This window comes from Canis lupus, chromosome 36, assembly GCF_048164855.1.
Source record: "Canis lupus baileyi chromosome 36, mCanLup2.hap1, whole genome shotgun sequence".
In the NCBI taxonomy this organism is placed as follows: domain Eukaryota; kingdom Metazoa; phylum Chordata; class Mammalia; order Carnivora; family Canidae; genus Canis; species Canis lupus.
Genome location: NC_132873.1, coordinates 25,312,646 through 25,330,220, shown reverse-complemented (window position 1 = coordinate 25,330,220; position 17,575 = coordinate 25,312,646). Strand labels below are relative to the sequence as shown.

The window sequence follows — 17,575 nt, the reverse complement described above, 5'->3', positions numbered from 1 at the left end:
TTTTACGCATGCGCACATTCTATATTTTATTTACATGGACTCTGTCAAAGTTACAAGCCTTTCTTCATGCTCATATAATCGTACAAATACTCATATACGTTTATGGCGGGGGGGGGGTTGATTACAGATGGTTTTTCAAAATGAGTTATATTCCATATCCCTGACTTCATCTTGCCTTTTTTCCTCACTTGACAATTCGTCCCTGGAAATCTTGACACTCATGGCCCCGCATGTTGACTCGCTCCACTCATTTAGTGACTTAGGCTCGGGGACGGATTTTCTCTTCATCTCTATTGACATCTGCTCTCAGCCAGCATTAGTCCTAATGGATGATGGGGTTATGGAATGTGGCTCTGTTGCATATGGTCCTACGTTTAACTTTCAACATGTGCCCTTTTGACTTCTAGGAATAAAATGAGAGCCAATTCAACTGTCCTGGGGGTCCCTGGAAGTCTACTGTGTGATAATCTGAAGGCGGACACCGCATCTTCCATGAGGGCAGGCCTAGAAAAAGTAGCAGAAGGAAATGGACTCTTGCAGTAGGATGGTTCTGGAACTCTCTTCCCCTTCCTACCTGTGTGGCCTTGGGCAAGTCCTTCAACTCTAGTGAATCTGCTTTCTCATTCGTCAAAAGGACGGAATGATAATACCACCGTTACTCTGATGCTCTAGTGAGACGAGTACCTGTACAGCTTTGTAAATAAGCAAGCATGACCTTGCTGTTAATGGTTATTGTTGATATTATTATTATTATTTTTTGTTGTTGTTGTTGTTGTTGTTATTATTTTGTGACCCTTCCCACGTGTATTTCCACTTTAACTGGGGACGATGTCTTTTTGCCAAAGGAATAAACTCATGATAGAAGTTTGGGTCACTAGGAAGCTATCCTTGGGTGAGTGGTGGATTGATGGTTTCTGATAGTCCTCACGTTACAGCAAATGGCAAACCACTAGCTACATCTGTGCATGAGGTTTGTTCTCTTCCTTGAAGACTGAACAAAGGACACACAATGGTCAGCCAAAAAACAAGGCCTCTAGGGGAAGAAAAATCACCATTTTATCAGAGGAATTTCAGGTTTCCTTGCTTTTAGTTTTCTTGAAGGGCGTACTTACATCACCAGAAGGAGGAACAAAGTAGATGCCGCTGGAGTCGAATTTGTAGCCTGGGTTTTGAACTAGTTCTGGGTTGAAGAATTTGTTCAGGATGCTGCGCAGCGTGCGCCGGTCCCAGTCATCCGTCACCCTGCCTCCGTAATTGCATTCACCTGTCATGTACTGCAGGGCTTCGTAAGGCAGTTCCTAGGAGCCAGGGTTCAAGTCACTCTGCGGGCTGAGAGTTCTCAGTCGCGTGTTACCTACAGAGCTGTGCTTCCTGTTTGCTCCTATTATTAAATTCAACTGGGCTTACAAAATTGGCATTAAGCACTAGTTCCCTTTATACACTTCTCTGCTAATTCCGGAGTCGTCTTCTCCTTGTGTCATTTGTCAATGCTGAGGGCAAAAGTCATCTATTACCTTGGCCCGGACTCACTCACTACTCAACCAACACGAATGGACCACCTACTATGTGCCAGACACACAATGAGTGAGACCAGAATCCCAGCCATGAAAACCTGGCGTGGCTGACTGACATTCAAGACAAACCCCCTATAATTCAGAGATAATCAGTGTTAGTTTCCTTCATCATCTTTTTTTATATCCCTCTGGATTTTGACAATAGGAATCACTATTGTGTTATATAAACAATATTGTGATACAGATAAAAACAGTTCTGCGTATAGTTTTTCACCAAGTCTCATAGGATACCTTTTACCATTTCATGAAATACTCTTTCAAAATATTTTAATTTAAGAAATAAAACCGATGAACATAGAGGAAGGGGAAAAACACAGAGTTCGGGAGTTGGACACTTCCCCGACTGAGCCACCCAGGTGACCCACCAAATTGCTTTTTTGAAAGGCTGTAGCAATTGTAGGAATCAGTTTTAAAATTTTTGCTAATTTGATTGACCAAAGATAATACTGTGTTAGCTTGCATTCCTACAATATCAGTGAAGTTCATAATTTTTTCGTGTTTAGTAACATTTGTTCTCTGAACTAGTCTTCTATTCATTTTTTGACCCAATTAAAATGTTAATGGCTTTATTTCTATGCACTGTTTTATGAATTATCCTTTTTATTCAGACTTGTGGAAATATTCTTTCCTTTTAGTTTGTTTTTTTTTTTTATCACATTCTCTGGTCTAAAGAATTTTTAAATGTTTATGAGTGCAAAAGTATTGGTTGTTCATACTGTTCATACTTTTATCATCAGCATAAATACTTAAACAGCCACCAGCAATACAGAGAATTCTATTTCTCGTTGCTCTCAACAGAACTGAGCATTTTCACTCAGGAGAAAATATTGATAGTTAAACAATAACATTGTTTTTAAATATTTTTAGATATATTTTAATTTTTAGCATCACTACACCCAACAGGAGCTTGAACTTACAACCCCAAGATCCGGAGTCACGTGCTTTGCCTACTGAGCCAGCCAAGCCCCCCTGTTTTTTATTTTTAAATGTATTTTTTAATTGAGATATAATTGACATATAACATTAGTTTCAAATGTGTAACAAAGATTTGATACTTGCACGTATTGTGAAATGAACACAACAATAAGTCTATTTAGCAAGTCATTAGCCATTACACATAACTATACATTTTTTCTTGTGATGAGAACTTTTAAGATCTATTCTCAGCCACCTTCAAATATGCAATATAGTTTTAACTCTAGTCACCATACTGAACATTTCATATCTTAAGTTTATTTTTGATACTGACATTGTAAAAATGTTTATTCACTACTTGTATTTATCTTGTTAAATTATCTTCTCTGCTCTTCTATGTATTTTCCTCATTTGGATGATTATATTTTTTATTATTATTAAAATCTCTATGCAGTTATTAAATCAGATAGATTTTAGCTATCTCTTCAATTTTCATTTGTCTTTTTACAATATCTTATTGTTTACGGTAATAAAGCAATGCTTTAAAATATAGCAATTTTTTACTTTTGGATTATATCATCATCTTTGTCCTTTCATGCCCTTCTTTATTTTTTTAAAGATTTTATCTAAAAAATCAGGCAGAGGGAGAAGCAGGCTCCCCGCAAGGAGCCCGATGAAGGACTCAATCCCAGGACCTGAGCTGAAGGCAGATGCTCAACTGCTGAGACCCAGGTGTCCCTACAAATAGTTCCAGTCAACCATTATTTTCAAAATAAGATTATTTCTTAAAATAATTAAGAGATTGAAGCAAAAGAAATTTTATGATGTTTATCCTAAGAGACAGTATAGTAGTATATGCTATTCTTATTATGCATTCACATATTTTAACTTCTTAGACATAAATGTTTCAGATAACATCTCTGATATCTTCTGGAAGAATGTGGTTTTCAATGTAGTCTCAATGTTTCTCATTTCTATGTCTATGATATTCTGAACATGTCTATGATATTTTACAAAACTTCATTTTATGTTTGCTAAATTTTGAATTGCTGGCACTTTTAACTGACTCTACTACAGACTATAATATTTTAAATTAGAATATACTCTACTGATAAGAGCCTCTTGTATTTGCCTCCCTCCTTCCCCCCCTTTCTCTATGTTCATTTGTTTTGTTTCTTAAATTCCACATATGGGTGAACTTTAGGGACAAAATTCTACTAAAATTTGGGAGGGATTCACTCTCAAAAAGTTCCATATCCTTACAGGATGCCTGGATTGATTTAATAAGCAGTTCTTCAAAAAAAAAAAAAAAGAGAGAGAGAAAAAAGCAGTTATTCAAAGTTGCAAACATGTTAAAAATCCAACTGATAGACAAGTGGCTAAAAGAGAAAATGGGGGAGTGTGTGTGTGTGTGTGTGTGTGTGTGTGTGTGTGAAAGAGAGAGAGAGAGAGAGAGAATTGTAGGGGCTTACATGCAGTTGATGTGACAATATTAGACTGTTTGTTTTTTTCCCCCCAGAATCCACACCTCAGGTGAACATCAGTGACCTAAAGAGTCTGTTTTCTCCTGATGAATGGCCCAAATCTAAATTCTGGAATAATACAGTACAATCACATTTCTCTAAAAATAAAGTCATGCTCCAGAACAGGAGGAAATCAATTTATATTTTCATTTCAGAGCCTGGTTGATTGACGGTCTTCTCAAATCCTTTTCAAAATAAGCCCAATATGATCATCTCGCCCATTCCCATAGGTGTTTCTATGTCAAAAATAAATAATAATAAAACATAGGTTCTTAATAGACAAACCAATGTCCTAACTACCTACGATAGCAGTTTTGATATCCTATTATAACAAAGTGTTATTTAATAAGCTGTTGCGAATTATCCTATTTATTTTGTAAGAGTAGGAATTAATGAGAAGTCCCTGCTTACTATACAAACACAATGTGATAAAGAGCAAAATAGGTAATATTCTTGCTGTGACTTTTATGATACCTCATACTGGTTCAGGAACATGTGGAGTTGCTGTACACTGATTCTTAGGTCAGTCTCATTGAACTCATAAGGAATATTCCACCCCAGGGGTCCAAATTTCCGTCTCTCCTGTACCAAAGCATGAAAGAAGCAGAGGCCATAAAGTAATTTCTTGAATTCCTCCTGTAATGAGAAGAAATGGCACCACATCATTTCCTTCCTCACATTGCATTATGCTTACCATTTTTTAAAATGAAAGTGACTCTGTGTTTATAAATATATCCATCCCAAAGTACATTACAACAGAATTCACTATTTCAGCAGGCTATGTAGGCAGAAACATGTCCCTTTGTATGCATGTTCAGTTGGCACACGTAGCTATGTACACCTGGTTTTTAAGGAGCACATTCAGCTCGTCTATTTAGTCTTACTAAATCCTATAAGGATTTTGGAGGTTCCAACTGAGCATAGTGAGGCAAGAAGAATGAACTCCAGTGTGTGGTCCCAGACCACCATGGAGAAATTTCAAAGTAGACAGTTCAAACCAATTAAGCAGTTCTACAAGAAGGACTTCCAGATGAAAACTTTGGCCTTATGACTTTTCCAGTTACTCTTTAGATAATAAGAAGTCTTACAGTTACTTTGAATGGCAAAGTCAGCCTTGAATCAGAAATCAGGAAGTAGTATGCACCCTCCACAAGAATGCTAGAAAATGGTCGAAATAGACCTTGAGAGAGGATTTTGTGAAGGTTTCCTTGGAAAGAGCAGTGGCTGTGCTGGGAGCCCTTTTGCCCCTATCTCCAAGGAGAAAGGAGCGTGAGGTGTATCCTCTTAGTCCAAGCTAATGAGAAGGAATTAATGGGGCTCCTCAGAAAGTTGATGCATGTTCCTTGCACCTGGGGTAGAGTGGAAAAGTGCAAAACTTATGCCTGAAAGAGTAGAGCAGTCTTTGGCTCCAGGGCAGTGAATTGAGAGAGGGAAATCAGAGCCCTGCTTCCAATAGTGGGCCGCCCCAGAGTGATCCCAAGGAGCAGATGGGGACGTAGGTTAAGAATATCAGTTAAGGGATGTGCCTGGGTGGCTCAGTTGGTTAGATGTCTGTCTCTTGATTTCTGCTCAGATCATGATCTCAGGGTTGTGAGACTGAGGCCTGTGTTAGGCTCCACAGTGGATATGGAGCCTGCTTAAGATTCCCTCTCTCCCTCTCAAAAAAAAAAAAAAAAAGAAAAAGAAAAAGAAAAGAATGTCAGCCAGGGGAAATATTTCTTGGTCTTCTTGGTCAAGAGTACTTCTTCTACCTAGGGACAGGTGTAAGTGTCCCCTGTGGAATAAACTGAGAGGAGGAGTGGAGACAAAAGCAAAGTAGCATCAATTTAACCAGAGAGGTGGGGGGAAACGCAGAGTGACAAGTGCTGCGTGGATTCTGGAACTATTTTATTTTATTTCACTTTGTTTTATTTTATTTATTTATTTTTTTTCTTTTTTCACTTTGTTTTAAAGTAGGCTCCATACTCGGTGTGGAGCCCAGCGTGAGGCTTGAACTCACAACCCTGAGATGGAGACCTGGGCTAAAACCAAGAGCGGGACACTCAGCCGACCGAGCCACCCAGACACCCTTAGAACTACTTTCGATATGTTACAGAACCGAGCAAATTGGTAAATGTGATGATGATGTGGGAGCCAGGTGCTAGTGCAGAAGTGACCTGTGTATATGGAATGAGGGAAAGTGAGGAAGAACCCTGGGCGGATGGGCGGAAGCTGGATGGATCATTACAAATTCATCACTTCTGCAGTATGCAAATGAGTACCTGCGTGTGCGTGTGCTCGTCTGCATGCACCCGGAGGCGGGTATGCATATTTGTGCACATACATGTGCATGTGTGTGAGACTACCTGCATGTATTTCCAAGTTTTCTCCCCTCAAAGGACCAAGAACCAGAAACAAGGCAGTAGCGCTGGACTCGTCTAGAACCTAGATCTAGGTCTCCATAACCAGGACTTCACAGAAAAATGACCGGTTCCAGGGCTAGATGACAGATGAACCTGCAGCATCTTATGCCAAAAAAGCAAGAAGGCTAAGTAATAACAACAACCACAACCACAACCACAATAACAATAAACGATGGGCCCAGTACAGAGGGCCCAGCTTGGGGGCGCTCCCACTGACCAAATCTGGGACCATTTGAGTAAAAGACTTAGGATAGTAAAGAACTGTAAGCCACTGGGGGGGGGGGGGGGGGGCAGGGACCAAGGAATTCCTGAGTCCCTGCCAACAGCACACAAATAAAGGGAGAGGGGAGAGCTGTTGCAGAGAGTAGAGGGCAGGTGTCAAGCAAGGAGCTGGAACTGTCATAGGGAACAACCGGGTCAGGCAAGGTACATCAATGGCCACGCAAGCTGGACCAGGGGTCTGTTTTGATGAGAAACAGGATCTCGACGAGGCCTTAGAATGTCTCCCCAGAGACTGACCATCAGTTGCAAGGGGCTCTTATCACACATTGAAGAAATCCGACAACATTGTCTCTGGGTGATCAAGACTCATATCAACAGTGAAGGATAAATGGACATCGTGTGTCTCCCAGGGCGATAGTCCGAGGCCACAGTTTCACTAATGTAGTTTTTTGGCTAAAGATGCATAATTGCATCTAATCACGAAGAAATATCAGACAAGCCCCAAATGAGAAATGTTACTAAAAAAAAACCTTAAGAGGAGGTAAATTCTTCAGAAATGTCAAGGTCTTCAAATTCAAAGACAGGCTGAGGCAATGTTCCGGATTAAAGGAGGCGAAGAGCCACAGCGACTAAATTTTAACCCGAGACCGATCGCTAGTGAGCAGGGAAGATGCTCTAAGGGACATGATTGAATCAGTGGACAGCTCGGGAACACAGACAGCAGATTAGATAAAATCGTGTGTTCTTATCGAATCCACTAAACTAATAATGGTACGAGGGCAAAATAAAATCTCTATTCTTAAGAAATATGCATCGAAGTGTTTCCTTGGGGGTGAGGGGTTGTGACATATCTGAGTTACCCACAAAAGTCGTATGTTAACAGCAGGTGAATACGGGCTGTAGGGCTGGTCTTAGCACTACTTTCATGTAGTTTTCCTTGCCACTTTTCTGTAAGTCAAAAATTATTTCCAAGTACAAAGTCAAAGCAAACATGATGATGAACTCTTTTGGCTTTTGAGGGGATTTGGCTTTTGGTTTGGATGGTGTTTCATAAATGCCTAGACTTCCAATATGTGGGACTTCCACTGGAGAGACCTTTGGCTCTAGAAGAAACGAAGTGAAATTGTGCACAAAGGGCATCTGTCCAGGCTGGCCTGTGCAGACGTGCCCTCACCACCTACCCCGGAGGAACCCGCTCTCTCTGGGCCTAATCAACGCGAAAGCCACCCAGACAGCAGGTCTTAGCCCAGAGGATAAGGGTGGACTGAGTTTTAAGCATAGGCGCTTGCTTTCCCTCAGTACCTGGGACTTTTGTTTAATGAAAGTACTTCTTTATTTTTAATGTTTCCTTTTGATGCGTCCTTAAAACATATCCCGATATCAAAAGCGTGAGCTGTTTAATGGCAAAAACTTAACCAAGGTTCACAACCCCTCTTAAAAAGAAACTCTTCCATTTTTAATTATGGCAAAACGCTGTGAAACAATTTCAGGTCACAGACATTCACACACCGAATTCTAATCATGAAAGCAGTGGGTGGTTTCCCCGCTTGCCCAGGGACGCTGAAAAAGACCCTTATGAGTCCCATCAATCAAGGAGTAAAATCATTCTGGCTCTCATTATAGTTATATGGAGGAAATATTTTTATGTTTTAATTTAAAGATACGGCTCCAAAGAGCAAAAGGCTCAGTTAATATCCTGAAACAAGATTCTCCAACCTTGCAGATTTGTACTGGGAATGGCTTACAGCTGACTTTCTAAATGGAAAGCTACATTATTAATGACACCCCAGAAGATCTCAGCTGCGCAGAAATGAGGCCGGTGGTAAAATTAAAATAAAATATTAATACAATTGACTTCAGCACAGTCAATAATCAGTAATCAAAACCAACGGCACTGCAGGGCAGGAGGCCTATCTAATCTGTAGTTTTGCTCAGCCCCACACAGCCGTGGTCAGCAGGGGCCACTTGGACCGCGTCGGGGCCGAGGGAGCAAGACTTAGCCACTACTAACAGGCTTTTTGCAGCTGCCAAAGAACTCGGGGTCGGAGATCGGGTCCATGAGGTACGATCGAATGATATTGGCTCGTAAACCTTTCGGGGCTTCATTGGTCATTTTCACGCCATTCTGCAGGACGGACACGGGGAAACTTGGTGATGGGTAACTTGTCAACCAGAGGCGGAAATCGGGATGTGTTGCTTCTGGGCTTAGCTCCTGCAAAAAAATAAATAAAGAAAAAAAATAAAAAGGGAAATTAGACATGAATGGGTACGTACAACCCAAGGAACATCTCCAGCCCGTATGTGCATGGGACGGCTTGGAAGTGGGAGGAAGCAGTTTTACAAAATAGAACCTACTGCTGCAATTTTGGGCACAAGTCTTGAAATCTGATTCTGCCCCGGAAACAACATTCTTCGTCGAGAAGGCCCAGAGCGTTGCCATGCTTCTTGGTAAATTTTAATCACGCAACGATCAAGTTCGCAAAGGCATTCCGTAATTTAGAGTTGGCCACACTAGAGACTAGGACATTCAAAAAAAAAAAATCTCCTATCGTAACTGATGTTGCTGAAATATTTATAGCTATAATCCTCTGCCCGAGGGCCGGATTAAGAACGAGCCATTCTTCTGGCTGTAGCCAGGTTGTGAGAATGAGCAGCATAAGTCAATATTAAGCCAAGCAGAGATGAAAAGAAGGAGAGAACATTCGGAAAGGGAAAGTATTGAAACATAGCCCTCTGAGCTCTATTTTCTTAAGGGGTGAGTCAGGTGTGCACCGGGGAGGATAGCGGAACACTCAGCGCATCCTGAAGGCCATGGGGGCGCCTTCCTTTCCCCTCTTCCTGGTCACTCCTGCTCCCTCTTGCTACCTCCCCCTCCCAACTGTCTGTGGCAGTAGTATCTTAGGGTTTTTCTAAAATTGCAATGCTTTGTCCATAAGACATGTTTTGAGCAGTCATGCGGTAAAGGGGCAAGGGGGAATTAGGAAGGATGCAAAGGTGCCTACATTTTTTAGGAATTACTAAGTAGTGGAGAGTGAGGGCGACCACTTCTCCCTCCCACCAGCTGTCCTGTGCCTGGTGACTTAAACATGACCCAAGGGCCTTTGGGCCCAGTGTGCCATCCATTAGGGACTGCTCTCCTCTCCTTTATGACTCTCCAATGGGGCATATGTGACACAGTTGAACAGGTCATCTCTAGGCCATTCTCATGACCTGTTCAACTGTGTCACATATGCCCCATTGGAGAATGGCCTAGAGATGGAGGAGCCATGAGGAAACAGGCACAGATATGAAACCTTTAATGTAACAACCTCAAGGATGAGAAGATGTTGGTAAGGCAAATAATCGAAGAATCATTTTTCAGACAGAAATAACATTATGATGGCCTATATTCTTTTTTTTAAAGCTTTACTTATTCGAGAGAGAATGAGAGAGGAGGAGTGGGGGGCGGGGGAGATGCAGAGGGAGAGAGAATCTCAAGCAGCACAGAGCCTGACTTTGGGGCTTGATCCCACAACCCTGAAACCATGACCTGAGACGAAATCAAGAGTTGGATGCTTATCCCATTGAGCTCCCCAGCTGCCCCATCATGGCCTATATTCTTGAAAAAGTGTGTCATCCCAATGAAAGCAAAAGAAGCTCAAACGACTAGAGCCTAGAAGTCACAACCAAACCCAAAGGAAACAAAGGTCAACGAGGAAGCAGGTCGTCAGACATGATGAGGCTTTAAAATAATCTTCCACGCAAAGCGAAAGTTTTAAGCAGTGAAGCAATATTCATTCACTAATTTAGGAAATAGTTCTGGATTGTCTCTTTGGGCCAGGCATAACTCCAGGTGCTGGAGATGAAGCAGAAGACAAAGCAGACAAAGTCTCTGTTCTCATGACATTTGTAGTCTAATGGAAGATAGACAAGATGGTGACAAGTGGCACGAAAGAAAATACGACCCTCTCCTTAAAGTTTCAATTGTATGTCTGGATAGAGCCAGTTATATCCTTAGCTTGGCTAATTAGTAACCCAAGGGACTCTGAGTTAGGAGGGGTCTAGGGTCATGGGTAATTACATCAAATGTTTTTTCGCTGTTGGTCGGAGTCAAGTGCCAGGTTTCCTCAGCTGAGCTACGTGGGGTTGCCTTGCTGGGATTTCCACCTCCCACAGAGGGAAGTGCCACAGCCCACGGCAAGAACAGGTGGGGGAGTCTTCCTCGGGTTTCAGACTGATCCTCTGTGCAAGGGCTACTGTCTGAGCAGGTCAGAAGGGAGAAGCAAAGTTACGCCCTGAAGCCTCTGGGTTTAGAGTGGCTTCATGCATTTCCCCCTGAAAAGCCTCCTTTGAAGTTGTCTTTGCTCCACTGCTGTAAGAGGTAAGTTGTTTTCTGTCTGCCCTGTGGCTGACTCCCCTCCTTGAGGCTGTTCTCCTGGACGAGGGAGATTCCAACTCACTGCATGAGCCCTTGTCCCTGTTGAGAGGGACTGGGCAAGGGCTGACTGTGTGACTTCTTCTCGTCTTCCTACTCCCGACGTGAGCCCATCTCTCCTGTAATCCAGCCATGCCACTAGCCTGTAGCCTGTAGCCCCCCCAAACCAGGGGCAGGCATGGAGTTGAATGACAGTTGTAACACTAGTTATGGAGGGGAATACAAATCTAATAAAAACAAGCTTGCATTTTTACCTCGCAAACTTTCTCAAGGGTTGGCATCCAAGAGGTGGCAAGGTGACAATTCTGAAGAACAACCCATGTTCCTTCCTTGATGGCTTTTTCTACCATCTTCATGGCTATGGGCCCTTGGCCTTGACCAAGAGATAAAGAGCTAAGTTTGGACCCCCCATATCCCTGTGAACAAGAATAGTAAAGATGTTACTTGACAACACATTTTTAAAGAAGAATCAATACTAATCTTACAGAAAATGTTAACCTTAAGCATATTAAAATTTAATTATCCAGCATCCCTCAAAGTTCTAAATATAACATATGCAACCCTATAAAATTCTTACTGATTAAGAATCTTATAAATACTCAGATCAAAAGCAAATCAGCTCATATTGGAAACGGTCATGGCAATACATGGAAAATTCTCTAGGGTCTTTGATTGTTGAGCTATGGAAAAGAAAAAAAAATTTAGAACACTTTCAACGTGAGAAAACAGGAGATGAAAGGACCCTGTTATGCAACTCCTAAAATCCGGAGCCCAGAAGAAAACTATGAACAGATAGATGAACTTGTCCTGTTTCCTCCACATCTTTGAATAATTCTATATTGATTTGGCCAGTGTATTGAGCTTAGAGAAAAAAATATATTAGCCCCTAAGTCCTATTTAAAAGTTTCCTTAAAGAATTCTATGGGAATGTTTGTCTGGAATGTATTTCTACTGTAGCCCGATTCATCTGCAGCTTCTACGACTCCCTGGGATCTTTCTCTCTCAAGCAGTCGTCACTGCGATGCCTCTTTGGAAGAGCCTCCAGTTATGGTCTTGGGCTGCCTCTGAACATCCACGGCTCATCAGCACTAGTAGGTAGAAGCATCAGGAAACAAAAAACAGAGCCAGCTACTACTGTTTCTGGAAGAAGTGGGGATAGCAGGTGAAGACGATGCACTGAGCAGGCCTACGCAGGGCCTAGGGAGTCATCATGTTGTACAACATGGGAAGAAAAATGGGGAGGACGTAGGAAGATCTCAAGCAGTTGAAAAGGTCATGTTGATTTGGAGAGGGTGAGTCCCACCTAAAATGAGTTCTTCCGGCATCCACACCACTTCCACTCTGGTCCTTCCTACCATTGCTCTTCCTGGCCTTTTAGCAGCAACCCCCCTGACTAATGCCCTGCTTCCATACTGCACACAGATAAGTTCTCCTCACTCCAGCTAAGATGGGCTTTAGAAACTATGGATCACCTCGTGTCACTTTCCTGCTTGAAACCCTGCCACATAACCCCACTGTATTCGAAGAGCTGTGCGGCCTTTAAGAAGTCACCCAACCTTCCCATGCGTTAGTGGCCCTCTCTACACAATGGAGATGCCACCATCTACCGCAGAGGATTACTTTAAGAAAGAGAAGAGAAATATGCATTACAAGGTCTGGCCAAATTAACAGTACGTGTGAAGCACAATACAAGTGGTGCTGGTGGTTTTAGAAACATCAGTATCACTTCCACAAAATGTTACTTTGATTAGACCAAAAAGGGAAAAAAGTCAACCCGACAATGTCCAGTCACCTGTTTATGAAGATTTTCTTATTCTAGGTTGAATGACATAAGAAAATTTGCAGTAAGTTCATTTGAATAATTTTTAAAGCCTTGAGGTAAAAATATTAGAATGCATTCTAACCTGGTAAAGTCATTGTAATAGACGATTGTCCTGGAAAGTCAAGAGGGTCGCCCCATAGAGACTGGAGATGTGGCAGGATCAGAGCGGGTGCCTCCCGGGGTCGCTACTCAGGCTTGAATTTATTAAGTCAACCCAAGCTCTTGTACTGATGTCATAATGTCAGAGTCCCTTGGTCCCTCCAAAATAAAAATAAGGGGCACCCAGGCCAAATTCTGGTTTTATAATCTGGATATGGAGAATTATTTTTGTTGTCCGTGCTGCCATCTAAATAGCATTTTCTTGAGACTCTGTCAACTTTTGGACCTCCCAGTACTTTCAAGAGCTAAGTGAGTGATAAAATGTTACCTTTCCCTCCCCCACTTAGGATAAGCAAGTTTGTTTTGGAAAACATTTAGTGGAAAATACTATATTGATCCACTTTTTTAATATCAGATAACCTCATCTATTTTAAGGTACCTACCTGGTCATCAGCAAATTTTAGAAGGGCAGCCATGGGATCCGCTCCAGGAGAGAGCACAAAAATCAGTGGTGAACAGCAGTTGCTATCTCCAAATGCCTTGGATAAATCAAAGGGGGGTGGTTCAATGAATGCACGCCCCAGTCTGTTCGTTATAAATTCTTGCAGCATTGGAACAACCTAGGAAGGACCAGAATATATTGGGAAGAATATTCCAACTTGCTTACAAATTTCAAAGTTCAGATTCAAAGATAATTTGAAACAAAGGAGTCTAGCTCCATTAGTGTAGCTATTTGCTAAATGTTGGTGGAGGGTCAAAGCACCACTTGCTGTAAGAAGAGTCTTTTAGATAGAAAAAAAAATGATAAATTATTTAAATAATGAAAGATGAGCATTAGTGACACCAGAATTCAAAGGCATTTTTCTTCCCTTCAGTGAGCATTCAACATGTGGTGAAGAATAGAAGAAACCTCAACTCTTAAGTTTTAAAATACTACATTCTCGGAGTCCATAACTCAAACATAGAAATTTGAGAGTGATTGATATAGTACTGGACCATCAAGAAGGAATCAATAGGGCTGGAAACAAAACAGAAAGAAAGCAAAAAAGAAAAGTAGCATGAAAGAGAAACAGGCTATACGCCCAAGAAATGGACCAAACTACATTGCGTGGATTTCTGGATACGTGCCTGCCCACTTTCTGGGAGCACATGGGAGAGAGAGCACCACTCTGGCCCAGAGCCCCCTCGCAGGCGTTTATGGGGACATGGAATTTTATTCATTAATGTGACTGATATACAGCCTCCAATACATCCCTCGTCCTTCCCTCTTTCTTTAAAAATCTGTCTAAAAAAAAAAAATCTGTCTGTCTGTCTGTCTACCTACCTACCTACCAATTTATTTAAGAAAGAGAGAGAGGGAGGGAGCAAGAGCAGGAGCAGAGGATCTCAAGCAGATGCCCTCCTGAGCCTGGAGTGGGGCTCAATCTCACCACCTCAAGATCATGACCTGAGCTGAAACCCGGTTGCTTAGCCAACTGAGCCACCCAGGCACCCCTTTCCTTCCCTCTTTCTAAAGAAGAGTTTACACCTTTTTTTTTTTAAATGATTTGATTGATTGATTTAAGAGATAGAGAGCGTGAGCAGAGGGAGGGGCAGGGGAAGAGACAGAGAAGCAGACTCCCCACCAAGCAGGGAGCCCTACCCTGGGCTGGATCCCAAGACCCTGAGACCATAACCTGAGCCAAAGGCAGACACTTAGAGGACGGAGCCACCCAGGAGCCCTGGGTCTACGCCTACAAATCTGGACGATGGCTCCCAGCTGATCATGACTCAGAGGTGAGGCACACAAGTGATAATGATGGGTTTAACAAGCCGGTATCCCTCTACCTGGGTACCAAATTATGTAAACATATTCCAGGAAGAGGAGTAATGGAGTAACAGGAACCCACAGAATTTTTTGAAGGCCCCAGCATCACTCTAACTGGGTACCTGCACATACCCAAGGATGGAGTCGTGTGTACACAGCACGCTCCAAATTAGGTCGTCAGTTCCACCAGCCTGCATCCTTCCTGAACGTGGAGCATCCTGCAAGAGCAATCTCCAGATACCAAGTATCTCAAAATGGTAGTCTCTTCTGGAAAAAGTTACAAGTATTTCCAAACTTTAACCATGCATTCTCCAGAACATCTGTTCACACAGGGTTTGTAAGTCAAAATCACTGCCAGGTCACAGTGTCCATCCCAGTGTGGATGAGCGTGTATGACAGAGGGTGTGAGGGCGGGGAGCTGGGAGACAGTGAAGGAGTATCTGGGCTTACGTTAGATTTTTAAATCCCTCCCCAATATTTCTCTAGGTTCATTCAAATACAGAAAATATATGGAAAAGCAACAACAAGCATACAAGCAGCGTGTTGGCGAGGATCTACCTACCAGGGTGACTCAAGAATTCTTTGCACACAGTTGATATATACCGAACAATGAATGGATAAAAACTCGGGATGGCTCTTTTTGTGAAGGTGAGATTCTAATTATAGAAATTTTAGACAAAAATCACAGTGTAATAATTCACCCACACAAAAGGTTTCATTTCTACGTAAGTTATTTCATGTTTCAGGTATTTTGAACGCGCGCAGATGTCAAGCTTATTGCAGGAAACTAAAAATACTCTGTCTATCCCAGGCCTTGTCTTGGCCTTTCTCCTTATTTTTTTTCCCCAAGGTTGGTCTTTTCTCACTACATTTAAAAAACCAAGAGCAACTAACAGAAGAAAATGAAAATTTTTGCTAATTTGCAAAAAATCTCATCTCCTCCCAGGGCTGACTTCGTCACTAACCTTCACTAACCTTCTGTTCTGGGGGTGGTTGAGGCTGCTGTCAGCCGCTGCTCCTGTGCAGACGTGGCTGGACGACCCTCAGCGCCCGAGCACCTGGTCAGGGGTGCACACGTCGGCGCGAGTGCAAATTTCAGTGTCTTGTTTTTAATTTTAACCTGAGCAAGGCTTACGTTCTCCCAAGACCAAACTGTGACTCCCAAGGTAGATGAAGCTGTGCTTGCTGTTCAGTTTGCAAGGCAGCAGAATTGGGTTTGCTTCTGCAGGCTGATTCTGCTAGCATGAGGTCTGTAAAATGAAATCTGTCAGTAACAAAAATTACAGACTAATCGAGGCAACCATCTTCCGCAAGGCAGGAAAGAAGTTTATGGTCTTCCATTTATGTTTTTCTATGGATTGCAAATTCCTATAGGATTTATTTAAGGTCAGAGAAATATATGCCCTTACACCTGACAAGTTTCTTAGTGAAAGCTGATTAATTTGCTGTGTACAGTTCAGAAGAAGAGGACGGTGGCCAGAAGCTCTTCATTTTGTGAATGGGCTCAAAACACTGCACACCTTAGTATTTATCCCCTTGATGTTTCTTGTATCAATAAAACACAATAAAATACTAAATTCTACATGAAAGTGTGAGCCCATCTCATTTTTTTCCTACTGGTGATTGAATGAGCATCCTTTATATTTTTCTAAACTAGAACATTAGAGAACTTGGCATGTGTGGCTTCTTACCATTGAGTGGAATTCGTTTTGAGAAGGGAGCAGTGGAAAGGAGACAAAAAAAAAATTGGGCTGCCAAATAATGTCAACTGTACCCTAGAGATAAAACAACCGTTGATCTTCCTGGTGGGTATCTGTAGTTACTCATGACTTGGAGAATGCAAGGAAATAAAAAATCTACACAGCACGGGCCCAAATCGTAGCCTCGTATAGCACTGTTTCTTTCTCCAGTAGGCTAGTGCCATGGTACCTTGGAAAACTGCTCTTTTAAAAGTATGATAGTCTTTTAATTACTGTTGGATCCTATTAGCTAGCATTTTGGTGAGAATTTTGACACCCATGTTCATCAGGGATACTGGTCTGTAAATCTCCTTTTCAGTGGGAGCTATGTCTGGTTTTGGGGTCAAGATAACGCTGGCTTCCTAGAGTTTGGAAGTTTTCCTTCCATTTCTATTTTTTGAAATAGCTTCAGAAGAATAGGTATTAAATTCCTCTTTAAGTGTTTCATAGAATCACCCAGCCCTGGACTCCTATTTGTTGGGAGATTTTTGATGAATGCTTCGATTTCCTTGCTGGTTATGGGTCTTTGCAGGTTTTCAATTTCTTCCTGTTTCAGTTTTGGTAGTTTATAAATCTCTAGGGAGGCACCCATTTCTTCCAGATTGCCTAATTTGTTGGCACAAAGCTGCTCATAATATGTTTTCTTTAAGATTTTATTTATTTATTCATGAAAGACACAGAGAGAGGCAGAAAGACAGGCAGAGGGAGAAGCAGACTCCATGCAGGGATCCTGATGCAGGACTTGATCCCCGGACCAGGATCACGCCCTGAGTGGAAGGCAGATGCTCAGCTCCCCAGGCGTTCCTCATAACATGTTCTTATAATTGTATTTCTTCAGTGTTGGTTGTGGTCTCTCCTCTTTCATTCATTATTTTATTTATTTGGGTCCTTCCCTACCAGTGATTTAATGAACATCCTTTACATTTTCTTTTTGGCAAGTCTGGCCAGAAGTTTATCAGTCTTATTGTTTCAAGAACCAGCTCTTAGTTTCATTGATCTGTTCTTGTGTTCTTTTGGTTTCTATTTCATTGATTTCTGCTCTAATCTTTATTATTTCT

General features: G+C 41.9%; 1 protein-coding gene and 1 long non-coding RNA gene across 12 annotated transcripts in view; one reads left to right on the top strand and one right to left on the bottom strand.

The window, feature by feature from the left end:
• DNAH7 (dynein axonemal heavy chain 7) overlaps positions 1-17,575 on the bottom strand; it is a 234,340-nt gene that overhangs the window by 25,279 nt on the left and 191,486 nt on the right. Inside the window, exons 55-59 of one of the 4 annotated variants that reach the window (XM_072812864.1) lie at positions 13,415-13,591; positions 11,305-11,466; positions 8,648-8,848; positions 4,487-4,648; positions 1,113-1,298 (exon numbers count right to left, since the gene is read on the bottom strand). In XM_072812864.1, coding sequence (XP_072668965.1) covers positions 1,113-1,298; positions 4,487-4,648; positions 8,648-8,848; positions 11,305-11,466; positions 13,415-13,591 — 888 coding nt within the window. Of the gene's footprint in view, positions 1-1,112; positions 1,299-4,486; positions 4,649-8,647; positions 8,849-11,304; positions 11,467-13,414; positions 13,592-17,575 lie in introns of those variants that run through there. The other 3 variants (XR_012024864.1, XR_012024865.1, XM_072812865.1) reach the window with 3 other exon arrangements.
• Positions 9,844-17,575, top strand: part of LOC140625537 (uncharacterized) — a 136,613-nt gene continuing 128,881 nt past the window's right edge. For all 8 annotated transcript variants that reach the window (XR_012024869.1, XR_012024868.1, XR_012024871.1 and 5 more), the window contains exons 1-2: positions 9,844-9,965; positions 15,265-15,426. This is a non-coding gene — a long non-coding RNA (uncharacterized lncRNA). The remainder of the gene's footprint in view (positions 9,966-15,264; positions 15,427-17,575) is intronic.